Here is a 13,013-nt window from a genome sequence, read left to right as displayed (position 1 = left end):
CACCTAGTTAAATCTTTCATTTCTATTTCTGGACTTTCTAAAATAAAAATGTTCTACCTGCCAAACTCTGAAGTCAATTATAAGGGGCTTTACTGATAGTAATCAACTGGCAATCAAAATAAAACTGTGTTCCTTGAGGTCAAGGACTAATTAAAAACTTAGTTAACATCTTAATATTAACATATACTCTCTAGACATCTATAGAATTAACATGTGTGTGATCCATTTTGGAAGTAAAACTTCCAGTGAGAGAAGAAAAGACTTTTGTTTATATGTATACTATAATACTTTTGTTTTAATTACCTTTAATCTGAATTAAAATTTTAGTCCCATAAGATTCTAAAGTAACCGTGACATCAGAAAAATAATTAATTGCATCAAAAGGTATATAGAATGTCTTATGTTCTTCTCCAGCGTGGGGCTAGGAGGGAACAGAGTAGCCTCATCAGTCAATATATATTTAGGTCCTGAATAAGACTTGTATGCATTTATTTAGCTCAGATTCCTAGTTAAAATGACTGAGCCATTGTCCATGTTCCCCACCAATTTCTGCCCTTTCCAGCTATCCTCCCAAATCAACAGAATTATGAGAAGTTAGGCCTCGCGGACACAGGACTTCACCTGTGCCCTGGTGGGCTTGTTGTCTGTCTCCCCACTAGGGGCTGGGGCTGCCTGGGGGCCCCCACTGTATTACTACATAGCTCCTTAAAGGGGATGTCTTTCTCTGTCAATCCCTCCTAAATCCATTCAGCCCCTGAAACATTTGTTACAATTGTCTGTTAAACATCAAAACACAATTTTAAGGTCATGTAAGTACACTTGAAGATTTTCTGTCATTCATTCGACAAATATTTCTGAAACTGCCAGGCAGTGTCCTAGTCAATGAGGGTAAAAGAGGAAAAGGTAAAGGGCCTTGTAACCTTGTGAGAGAGAAATGCAAAGAAGCCATACCACGTGGTGTGTGTTATGTTAGAGACAAAGGACCATGAGCAGAACAAAGAAGGAAACACTTCACTTTGTCTAGGTGGACAGGGAAGCCATCACACTGCAGAGGACATCAAAGCCGACTCTCAAAAGGGACAGAAACAAGCTGTCTGAGCATTTAGAGTAATGCATTCAGGTCAGAGGAGGGCATAACCTGTGTGAGTGGTGGGGGAAGATCTGGAGAGAATAGCAAGGGCCAGGCACAGAAAGTCTAAAATGCCATCTGAGGGAACTAACAGTTTGTTCTGTTGCCAATGGGAAGCCACCAGAAGATTCTTAGCAGATGAGAGAGAGGACTGGGGCTGGGGGCGATGGACTGCCCTGTTGTATTTTTTTTCCCTGTAGCATTTACTATCTTTTACTGCTCTATGTAATTATTACATTTAGTATTATTCTCTCCTCATTAGAATGTGAGCTCTGTGAGGGTGGAGACCTTTGGCTGTATTGCTCACTGATGTTCTAAATTAGAAGTCTCAGGCACACAAGTGACATCGATAAATATTTTATGACTTAATCGAATGAGTGCTGTGGTTAGAACACAGCTTCATAAGGATCATTCCAGGGACCCTTTTGATGGTGACTTTAGAGATAGGGAGAGCTGCTGGGAGGCTATTCAAAGAAATCAAGTCAGAAGCCACAAGGGTCTGAACTAAGACAGTGGGACCCAAGGCAGGAAGATGTGGTGGAAGGCAGCAGTGCAGGTAAGAATGCCACTGACCTGAAGTCAGGGCAGTGGAATATAGGGGAGTGTGTGGGCTGGAGATGTAGTGAAGGGGAGAGAAGAGAGGACCCGGATGGGTGCTAGGAGCTGGGTTTACCTCGGTAGAAGCTGCCAACTCTTCTCGGAACAGGATCATTATACAGGTGTCTATTTTCCTTGGGGGCGGCGCCATCATCAGAGTGGGGGTCATGATACGCTCCACCCTGAGACAAAAGGTAAACAGCAGAGTGATGATGATGTGGCCTGTGCACTCAGAGCAGTACCTAACTGGTCTATAATTTACTCTGGGATCTATTTAAGACAAAACTCAGAATTATGGCATGAGGAAAACTGCTTACTTTGTAAGCCAGTTCAAATTATTTGTGGGAGACTACGTATGGATAAATCTTATAAGACAGACTGTAATGATCCTGAATGACCAATCTTTATAGACACATTCTATCAGGAATGGTAGCCACTCTAGAAAATTCATACCTCAGACTTCTGCCGCACATGGAATGAAGAGGTGCCTTCTCTGGAGGACTCCTTAACAGAAGATCGTGCCACAGTCATCTCTGGAGGGAGTTGCTCTCCGGGCTGAAAGTCAAAGTTAAAAGGATTTTTGAGACTGTCTTGTTCCTAGGGATGAAAATCACCTACATTTCCATGGGTTTTATTTGGTATAACCAGTACCTTAACTGGCTAAAATAAAAAATGTGAGTTGGCTAAAACACAAATTGTCCCATAAAAGAGTGAATCATCTGATGAATGTAAAATATGTCAAACAAATGTCACTCAGATGGAAAGTGAAATTCTCATTAAAGTTAATGCAAGCAGGGAATGAATTACTCTGAAAATAGTTCAATTAATTATTAAAAACAAAGAAAATCATACTCCTAATATCTAGAAAGCCATGGTTCTGAGCAGCACTCAATTAGAAGAGAACCAGAGGTTCTATTAGTTAATCCAAAATATCTCTAGCAGATTTTAGGCTGAGTTCTCCAAAAAGAACTACAGATGCAAAAATATTTTCCATGAAGGACATGTATGGCAGATTCTGATGAAAACAAACATTCTTTGGATAGATCAAGGAATTGAATCAGCACCTTCAATAATTTCTGTCTTAAAAATCCTCTAGCTATTGTAGTTTATGTACTTAATCTCCTCTATGATAACAGTACTTATACTTCATGTATTTTCTTAACAATCACGACAAGCACTCATCTCCAGAGACACTTCCTCTTTCTGTCAAGGAAGTGAATCACAAGCTAAGAGCAGCCTTGGTCCATAGTAGTGCTCACTGAGGGGAAAAGTAGCATTTTCTACCTTCAGAAAGAATTATGGAATAAAATCACCAAGCCATTCAGAGGAGTTAGCTGCATTGTGTATCTTTATATTATGCACAGAAAGAGTATTATCTTGAGCCTTACACAATGTGTCAAAATAGTTTATTTAAAATTTAAAATATGATTCTTTCTCCCCCTCACTCCCCAAATGTACTAGGAAAGGACTCTGGGCAGGAAATCATTCAATGTAGCCTCTCTTCTTTCTACTTTGTGACAAGATCTCATTTGAATTTTATCACCTGCATTGTTTACAAAAGCCTCTAGAAAAGTATCTTAGAAAATAAATGATTTACACCTAACCTAAACTCTAAGTTGACAGAGCCAGTCCAGTGCCCTTGCTCTTAAAGGTGACAGTACTTGTCAGGAGAGTGATTCCCATCATTATTCCTGGCTTCAATTACTTGTCAAGCCGTCTGCCATCTTTGTGCCTTTAAACTTGTATTTTCTTGCAGTTCGGCACTGCACCTCCCGAATTGGACTTAAAATTCAGTAACGGTTGGATCTGTTTTTAGCCTACAGTTACTGTTTCATAATGAGCTTATTTCTACCAGGGTCATGAAGCCTTTTCTCTAGCAGTCAGAGAGCCAGTCCATTTGTCCTTTTTCCAAGGTACAGTTTTTTATTTTTCTTACTGCTTCTCTGTTTACACTGTGCTTAAAGCTAACACACTTTACTGTTTTTGACCTCCGTGTAAATCCATGTGGGGCTGCCAGACTGCTAGAGATCCCCTTTCTCTAGAGAGGCTCCTCTTACCACTGCTCTGACTCCAACATGACATCTCCTGTCTCCTCTCACCGGGGCCCTAGACAGTCTTCCAACCTTGTGGAGAACATCTCTGCATAAGGGCCCAGGGTCACACCTCAACCTCCACATGTCAGTGTGACACAGTGTGAAAAGCTCTGGCCTAGAGACCTGGACATTCCCTCAACATCCCAGCTCCACCCTGAACTAGTTGGGTAAATTTAGGCAACCCACCCAACCTCTCAAAGCCTCAGCATGCTCATCCATGCAATGGAGGGGTTGAATTAGATGACTTCAAGTCCTTTCTTCTACTCTGAAAAGCAGCTCCTAGGAGAGAAACCTTGAAGGCTTCCTTTTTCCTATATTCAATCCTTCCATTCACAAGTTCCGGTTCTACTTCTGAGGAGTCTGTAAGACTCATCCTTTCTCTGTCTTTCCACTGGTACTGACTTAGATAACACATTCTCCTCACCTCACGCTTGGGTCTAAATCTTGCATCTTCCCACTCTAGGCACATGGCACAAGTTGCAATCCCACCATGCTACTTAATACTTAATGTCTCAAGTACCCTCCCCTTCTCTTCCAGATAGTCTTTTTGGCCCTCCCTTGAGCCTCTTTCCTCATGCACACTCTACTTCCTTCCCCTGGTGAAGCCCCCAACATCTTCAGTTTCTGCTCAGATTCCACCCCTATCCCCTGGGGGCCTCCCTCAGTCCCCCTGCTAGGACTGTGCCACCCTCCTCTGTCCCTGCATTGCACACAGCTCCGGCACAGCACAGGCACGCAGTCTCACAGCACTGTCACCACTTATGTGTTGGCAAGTGTCACCCCACCACCCGGGCCCATACATTCTAAGAGGACCACATCTTGATCTTTCTAGTTAGAGCCTATCATGGTGCCTAGCTCAGTAAAGGCTTAAATACATCTTCATCCTTCAATCAAAAAACCTGTCTCCACATCTGAGCTCCAACAAGACCTCCAGTTGCTCCAAAAGCCATTTCTGATTGCTCCTGCTAACAATGATCTCTCCCTGTCCTCAAGTACTTTTTATAGCCAGTGCCACAGAAATCTGGTTCTTAATTATTTCACTGTTATCATGTATAATTTAATCTTCCCTAAGAGAAGATAAATTTCTCAAGAGCAAGAATCTTGCCTCAGACTCTTTTAAGTTGCCAAGAATACCCATCATACAGAAGGTATTCAGTGTCTCAAGAACAGCCCCCATCATCCCAGAAGCAGCAGCAACAATCTAAAACCTTCACTCTGTGCCCGGCATAGGGCACATAGTGCTTTATACATCGTATTTAATGCTCGCAACAACACTCAGATGAGGAATCAAGGCACAGAGAAATCCCCAAATTTAGAGTTTAAAGCACACTGCAGAACTCAGATACAAACCCAGGTCTGCCTGGCTTTCCAGTCCAAGCTTTTGGCTATTTTGCTAAACCAACTGCATAGTTATTGACAATCTCCCTCTCCCCAAAACCCATCTTGCTAGGCTTCCCACTGCAGAGTCCATTTGTGTTTTCTGGAGCTTTGATACACACTGATAAGCCTATTTTTGTATCCTCTAAAAAGGGGATACTTTTCCTACATAACACTCTTTTCTTCTTCTAACGCTGTTTTTTCTCCACCTTCATGTCTTTGATGCAGGTGAATGTTTCATGTCACAAAAATATAATTTTAAAAATATGTGTTCTATGAAAAGATGCTCAACATCACTCATTATCAGAGAAATGCAAATCAAAACCACAATGAGGTACCATCTCACGCTGGTCAGAATGGCTGCTATCCAAAAGTCTACAAACAATAAATGCTGGAGAGGGTGCAGAGAAAAGGGAACCCTCTTACACTGTTGGTGGGAATGCAAAATAGTACAGCCACTATGGAGAACAGTGTGGACATTCCTTAAAAAACTGGAAATAGAACTGCCATATAACCCAGCAATCCCACTGCTGGGCATACACACTGAGGAAACCAGAATTGAAAGAGACACGTGTACCCCAATGTTCATTGCAGCACTATTTACAATAGCTAGGACATGGAAGCAACCTAGATGTCCATTGGCAGACGAATGGATAAGAAAGCTGTGATACATATACACAATGGAGTATTACTCAGCCATTAAAAAGAATGCATTTGAATCAGTTCTAATGAGGTGGAGGAAACTGGAGCCTATTATACAGAGTGGAGTAAGCCAGAAAGACAAACACCAATACAGGCTGGTGCACTGGGACAACCCAGAGGGATGGTATGGGGAGGGAGGAGGGAGGAGGGTTCAGGATGGGGAACACATGTATACCTGTGGTGGATTCATTTTGATATTTGGCAAAACCAATACAATATTGTAAAGTTTAAAATAAAATAAAATTTAAAAAAAATAAAAATAAAAAATAAAAAAAAATGAAAAACACCAATACAGTATACTGATACATATATATGAAATTTAGAAAGATGGTAACAATGACCCTATATGTGAGACAGCAAAAGAGACAGATGTAAAGAATAGTCTTTTGGATTCTGTGGGAGAAGGCGAGGGTGGGATGATTTGAGAGAATAGCATTGAAACATGTATATTATCATATTTGAAACATGTATATTATCATATGTGAAACAGATAGCCAGTCCAGGTTTGATGCATGAGACAGGGTGCTCAGGGCTGGTGCACTGGGATGACCCAGAGGGATGGGATGGGGAGGGAGGTGGGAGGGGGGTTCAGGATGGGGAACACATGTACACTCAAGGCTGATTCATGGCAATGTATGGCAAAAACCACTACAATACTGTAAAGCAGTTAGCCTCCAATTAAAATAAATAAATTAATTTTAAAAATATGTGTTCTGTTACAAGAATGCTACTTCTTTTAAACAGGTTAGTGTCAATTCTGGATTCTGAAGATCAGTAAGATAGGAGCATTATGCTAAAAACATTGAGATGTAATAACAATCTAGAAAGACTGAAAATTGACATTTATCTTGGCCTGGAGTTATATTTACCTATAGTTCTGGATAAATTTAAAACTTTTCAATTCAGTTTAGATATTGAGTAAGGTATTAGCAAAAGGGTTTGATTTAAGCAAATGTGGTTTGCAGAGATTAGAGAAAATCTCCATGAAGTCACATTGAATTTTGAGAAAATTAGCCAGATAGCTGATGAATTCTGTAAAAATCAAAATAGGATTCTCTAATGCAAATCAGAACTACAAGGTGGTATCACCTTGTGCTGGTCAGAATGGTCATCAATAAAAAGTCTACAAATAACAAATACTGGGGAGAGTGTGGAGAGAAGGGAACCCCCTACACTGTTGGGAATATAACTTGGTGTAGCCACTGTGGAAACAGTATAGAGGTTCTTCAGAAAACTAGAGTAACAATATGATCCATCAATCCAACTCCTAGACATATATCTGGACAAAACTATAATTCAAAACGCTACGTGCATTCTTATGTTCATTGCAGCACTACTTACAATAGCCAAGACATGGAAGCAACCTAAATGTCCATCAACAGAGGAATGGATAAAGAAGATGTGGTACATATACAGAATAGAATGTTACTCAGCCCAAAAATGGAATGAAATAATGCCATTTGCAGCAACATGGATGAACCTAGATATGATCATACTAAGTAAATTAAGTCAGAAAGAAAAAGACAAATATCATGTGATGTCACTTCTATGTGGAATCTAAAATATGACACAACTGAACCTCTCTATGAAACATCAACGGAAGCAGGGACATAGAGAATAGACTGGTGCTTGTCAAGGGGGAGGGAGGCGGGAGAGGCTTGCACTAGGAGTTTGGGATTATCAGATGCAAACTGGTATATTCAGGATGGATAAACAATAAGGTCCTACTGTATACTATAGTGAAGTATATTCAATATCCTGGAAAAGAATATGAAAAAGAATGGATGCATACATATATATATATATATATATATGTACAAGTGAGTCATTTAGCTGTACAGTAGTAATTAATACAACAATATAACTCAACTATACTTCAATAAAAATAAATGAAATAATAAACAAATGAAAAAAGAGGTTCTCTAAACAAAATATGCCTGAAAGGAACGTTTAAGAAAGGAAACAGATTCTGAAAAACAAGCTTTCTGAGTTCCCCTTGAGTACTCAACAACTAGCTTAAATAACTAAAAAAAATTGTTTTAACAGATTAGTCTTTCAAATATTGCTTCCTTAAAGCACAACTGCACACTGACCCCATCACATCCCCGAGCCATCTTCCCCTGAGGAGCCGACACATCTGGTCAAGGCCCTAAGTCGTACCTGAGGTGATAAGAGCTGCAGGCTGTTGGCTCTGGCTGCCATCCCTTGCCCTATACTCAAGCTTCCGTCCAAGCCCTTGGCTCTCACTTTGTCCCGGGTCACGTACATGGAATGCCTATGTGGACGCTGCTGGGAGGAGAAGGGGCTGGTGTAGCCCAGCCCATATGAAAAGGATTCATGAGGTGCCGACAGTGAATGGGAATGGCTGCTGTCCATGTGTTCAGGCAGCTTCAACTCCTCCATCGTCTTAGAATGCCTGGTTGTGGTTCGGCGTGAGTCAAGAGTGCCTTCACTTCGGTTATTTCTCCCGGAGGGGCTGAGCAAAGTTCTTGTATCACCGTGCCTGGTAGGGGTTGGGCTGGTGGGAGAGTTCAAGTCCAAGCAGCTGGATGGGAAGTACCTACTGGTACTGGACTCTGCGATCTGGGCCCGGGCTTCAGAAAGGTTGCTCACAGACTTGGAGTCACTCAACGCCCCATGGCTTTTGGCCTTGGTCCTATAGGAAGGACTCCGAGAGGACTGGGGAATGGTGTCAATGTAGCTGTGCCGACTCTGCTTTTCACCAGGTTGCAGCGTTCCAGCTTTGCTCTGAGAACTTTCCATAAATGAGTGCCGGTTCTGCTGAGATCTGCTGCTTGACTTGAGGTACTTTGTGCCTGGGCCATCTGAAGGCTTTGGGTCAATATTAAAATCAAACTCTGTCTTTGACTTGGCTTCTTTCGGGCTGAGAAGGTGTGGAATGTTGTTGTTAGTCAGATCTTTGCTGGTAGACCCAGGCTGGCTGCCGGCTTGGTAAGTTTTGGTGTGCATGGGACTAAGAGTAGCTCCAGCAAGGTTTCCATTCAGGAAGCTTTCATTGGCAGGAAGCCCTTCGTCAGCCCGGGGCAGACCCACACCTAGGTTCTGGATATCTTTGCTGTTAGATCTGTGGTGAGACTGCAAAGCCGCACTTTTGCTGGCTTGGTTTCTGTGTCAGAAACAAAAGAAGCATATCAGTTTCCCTTAAGAGCAGACAGACAAAAAGTATTACTAAAACAAGAAAGAACAAACACCTAAAACACCACAAAGACTAAAAACATTCTCTCTCTCAAACATGTGACTATAAATCACATGTAATCTATCATTAAGAGTAAGTTGCTTAGATCAAGTCACTCTGCCACAAAGCACTGGTCCTGATGAAGTACTTTGGTATTCTTAAATGCTCAGCTAACTTGCTGCCAACATGGCTTCTAACTGATCATCTGGGAAAAGATCCTTTTGCTATACTGGGGCTCACATGAGTGTGTGCTATAGAAAGCCTGCAAAGAACAAGAGAGCTGAGCTATACATAAATTCTTTATAACTTTGTCTGCGTGGACATCAGAAGGAGACATTTAGACTTGCAGATCACTGTGTTCCTTGAACTTCATTTTTATTTGTAAAACTCATGGCCTACCTCAGAGATTCATACAGCATATAGACACAAGCATCTACGTCTCTCTTGTCTTTAGCCTGTATAATCAATGAATGTGAATTCTAGCAAGGTACACAAAAAAAGAAAATAATACTCTAAAAAGAAGTGGGAACTGCCTGGTGCAGTTTGCTGGAAAATGTGATGATTGACATTCATGTTTTAGAGAAGTGGCAATACTTGGGATGTGTCAGATACCTCCTGTACACTGACTAGGAGTGTGTCTCTAACTGGATCACAGAGACCTAAATAGGTAATTTCTCTCCAAAAGACACCATTTATTCTCTTCTCCATTTCACACTTCATTATTTCAAATGGGCTGAGGTCTTCTTTAGGACTGAAAGCTTCACGTTCTACTTGGTTTAAAATACAAAATATAAATCCTGAGGAAAACCCTGTCCTCTCTTTGAAAGCTGAAGCTGGTATCACAGTAAGATCAGTGTGATCTACTGTAACTATTTAAAGGACCAAATTACCGTTTGAGATGGGTGAGAATGCTTTTAAATGAATAGCAATTTCATTATTTTTTTAAATAAAAAACAATTTTTACTATTCATTCCAAAAATTTTGCTGCAAATATTGCTATTGCTAAAGATGGTTTGATCTGGGAGAGTTCTGTTCTCATTGTACAGTAATTAGAGGAAAAGTCACATTTTTTTCCCTCTACAGTGGTAATCTGTCAAACTGTGTCTTCCTATTTTCCCTACGAGAATCCACTCGCTCAGGCATCAAAGGTAAAGGCCCTCATCCTCTCCTCCTCTCTTTCAGAGAAATGTTAAAAGTATCTGATGGCAGGCATGCCTGTAATAGTTTGGAAGGCCTCATCTCCAAAATGCACATACTAATCTCTCCCAGTTGGGTCACAGAAATTGCAGCATTAAATAAGATCACTTAAATCTGAGCTAACTAAATGGCAGACCCCAGATCCAGAGAGAAAATACAAAGAAAGGAAAGTTTCATTTTCTATTAAATGATGTTCAGATCAGATCAGATCAGTCGCTCAGTCGTGTCCGACTCTTTCAGAGTCTATCTCTAGATCCAGGGTTGATGGTCCCCATATCAAGTTTTAAACTTATAACAATGTACATCTTGGAAACTAAAAATATCTCAGCAACTTCTTAAAAAACTCAAATGATGATACAGAGTCTCACCCATAAATAGATCTAAGTATGCTGGTTATCCTCCATGTGCCCAACCCCCAGTCCATTCTCCATTCCTCTCTGCTCCATCCTGGGCCTGGGGAACCCAACACTTCAGAGTGTGTCACCCAGCCTCCCTTGCCACCTAACGCCCAGTTGGGCTTAGCAGTGCAAGGGTGTGGGGGCTGTCTCCCCTGCTCCTTCCTGGCAGTGCCCTCCTGACTCAGATCATAGGTGTGTCTCTAGATTACAGCTCTCATGGGGTGGCTCCCCCTGCCTGGCTTCCCTGGGCTCTCACAACCTTATTTTTTTTCCTTTTCTCCTTCAGGCCTAGAGAGGGTAATCACAGAGATAACACATGCAGATGATGTGAAATGTCCAAAGCTCAAAAGAGTATATCCAGAAAAAGAGAGAGAAAAGTGAAGATAGCTGCTAAAGCTTTTGAAACTCTTGAAAACACTGCTCTCAATGTGGAGCACAAACCTACATATGTTAGCAAGAATATATTCATAGAAACATAAGATGCAATTTCTAATGTGAAAAGGGAGGCTATAAAGTTAAGGTGGAAACTTGTGTCAAAGAGTTAGGTTTCCCATAAAAAGTACAAAAAGCCTAAACTGCTATTCTGAAAGTTTCTGTCTCGATATTAATCTGAAGCCACTGACCTCTTCACACAATTCCTATGTAGAAAGGGCATCATATTGTCTTCAAATCAGAGCTCTGCCAAAGCACAATAAAAAAAAACTGGTACACAACTCACACAACTCAATACCAGAAAAACAAACAACCCAATCAAAAAGGGGGCAGAGCATATAAATGGACATCTCTCCAAAGACGACATACAGATGGCCAATAAACACATGAAAAGATGCTCAACATTGCTCATTATTACAGAAATGCAAATCAAAGCTACAATGAGGCATAACCTCACACCAGTCAGAATGGCCATCATCAAAAAATCTACAAACAAACAATAAATGCTAGAGAGGATGTGGAGAAAAGGGAATCCTCTTGCACTGTTGGTGGGAATGTAAATTGATACAGCCACTATGGAAGACGTATGGAGATTCCTTAAAAAGCTAGGAATAAAATTACCATATGACCCAAAAATCCCACTACTGGGCATATACCCTTAGAAAACCATAACTGAAAAAGACACATATACCTCAATGTTCACTGTAGCACTATTTACAATAGCTAGGACATGGAAGCAACCTAGATGTTCACCAACAGATGAATGGATAAAGAAGCTGTGGTACATATATACAATGGAATATTAGCCATAAAAAGGAACACATTTGAGTCAGTTCTAATGAGGTGGATGAACCTAGAGGCTATTCTACAGAGTGAAATAAGTCAGAAAGAGAAAAAATATTGACTATTAATGCATACATATGGAATCTAGAAAGATGGCACTGATGAACCTATTTGCAGAGCAGCAATGGGGATGCAGACACAGAGAACAGACTTGTGGGCACAAGAGGGAAGGAGATGGTGGGACAAATGGAGAGTGCAGAATGGAAACATGTACACTACCACATGTAAAATAGATAGCCAGTAAAAATTTGCTGTATGACTCAGGGAACTCAAACCGGAGCTCTGTAACAACATAGAGGGGTGGGAAGGGATGGGAGGTGGGAGGCAGGTTTGAGAGAGGGGACACATGTATGCCTATGGTGATTCATGTTGATGTATGGCAGAAACCAACAAAACATTGGAAACCAATTATTCTTCAATTAAAAACTACTATTACGGAAATCCCATAGATCTCTCCAACACACAACTGGAAGGAATCCGTGTTAAACTGCCAACCACTTGAGATTTTATATATTAACCTTTCTTAATGGTTGGTAGGATGGATAGACAGATGGCTAATCTCCACTTAAAATAACTTTTCAAAGCAAACATCAAAGATACAAAACTATACTTTTATGGGGAAGACTGACGAAGTAGGACTGGTGAGAGGGCAGCGTGTGGCAGGATGAAGCACCATCCCACCATGTTCAAGGTAAGCAGAACCTCAGAAGAGTCTGAAGGAGACTTAGGCAAGGACTAGGTAATGCAGAGTCCACTGCCTCTCCTATAGAGACAGGGTGCATGAGGATATGTATATGAGCATACTTGCTGTCTCAGGGACAAGGCAGGGCATCCAACACGACATGGTGCCCTGAACATCTCTACAAGGGTGCTAGGAAGTCCGACGGAGCCATGGTCTATGCAGAATTAGTGTCCACAGCAAGGGTTTCCATGGAGGATATGTGGACCATAGAACAAGCGTGAAGTGGAAATATTTCTAGATACATGTAAACTGAGCTAATGGTTTCTTTCCTAGATAAGTCATTTAGGACTTTTTCTTTAATATATTC

At 41.2% G+C, this 13,013-nt stretch overlaps 1 protein-coding gene across 4 annotated transcripts in view; it reads right to left on the bottom strand.

Moving 5' to 3' along the window:
* CDKL5 (cyclin dependent kinase like 5) overlaps nt 1–13,013 on the bottom strand; it is a 178,578-nt gene that overhangs the window by 16,149 nt on the left and 149,416 nt on the right. For all 4 annotated transcript variants that reach the window (XM_027535523.1, XM_027535526.1, XM_027535524.1 and 1 more), the window contains 3 exons: nt 8,059–9,025; nt 2,180–2,281; nt 1,803–1,908 (listed from right to left, as the gene is read on the bottom strand). In XM_027535523.1, the coding sequence (XP_027391324.1) occupies nt 1,803–1,908; nt 2,180–2,281; nt 8,059–9,025 (1,175 nt within the window). The remainder of the gene's footprint in view (nt 1–1,802; nt 1,909–2,179; nt 2,282–8,058; nt 9,026–13,013) is intronic.

Source organism: Bos indicus x Bos taurus, chromosome X, assembly GCF_003369695.1.
Source record: "Bos indicus x Bos taurus breed Angus x Brahman F1 hybrid chromosome X, Bos_hybrid_MaternalHap_v2.0, whole genome shotgun sequence".
Taxonomy (NCBI): Eukaryota; Metazoa; Chordata; class Mammalia; order Artiodactyla; family Bovidae; genus Bos; species Bos indicus x Bos taurus.
Note: the sequence above shows the minus strand (reverse complement) of the source record. Positions and strands in the feature narration are given on the sequence as shown.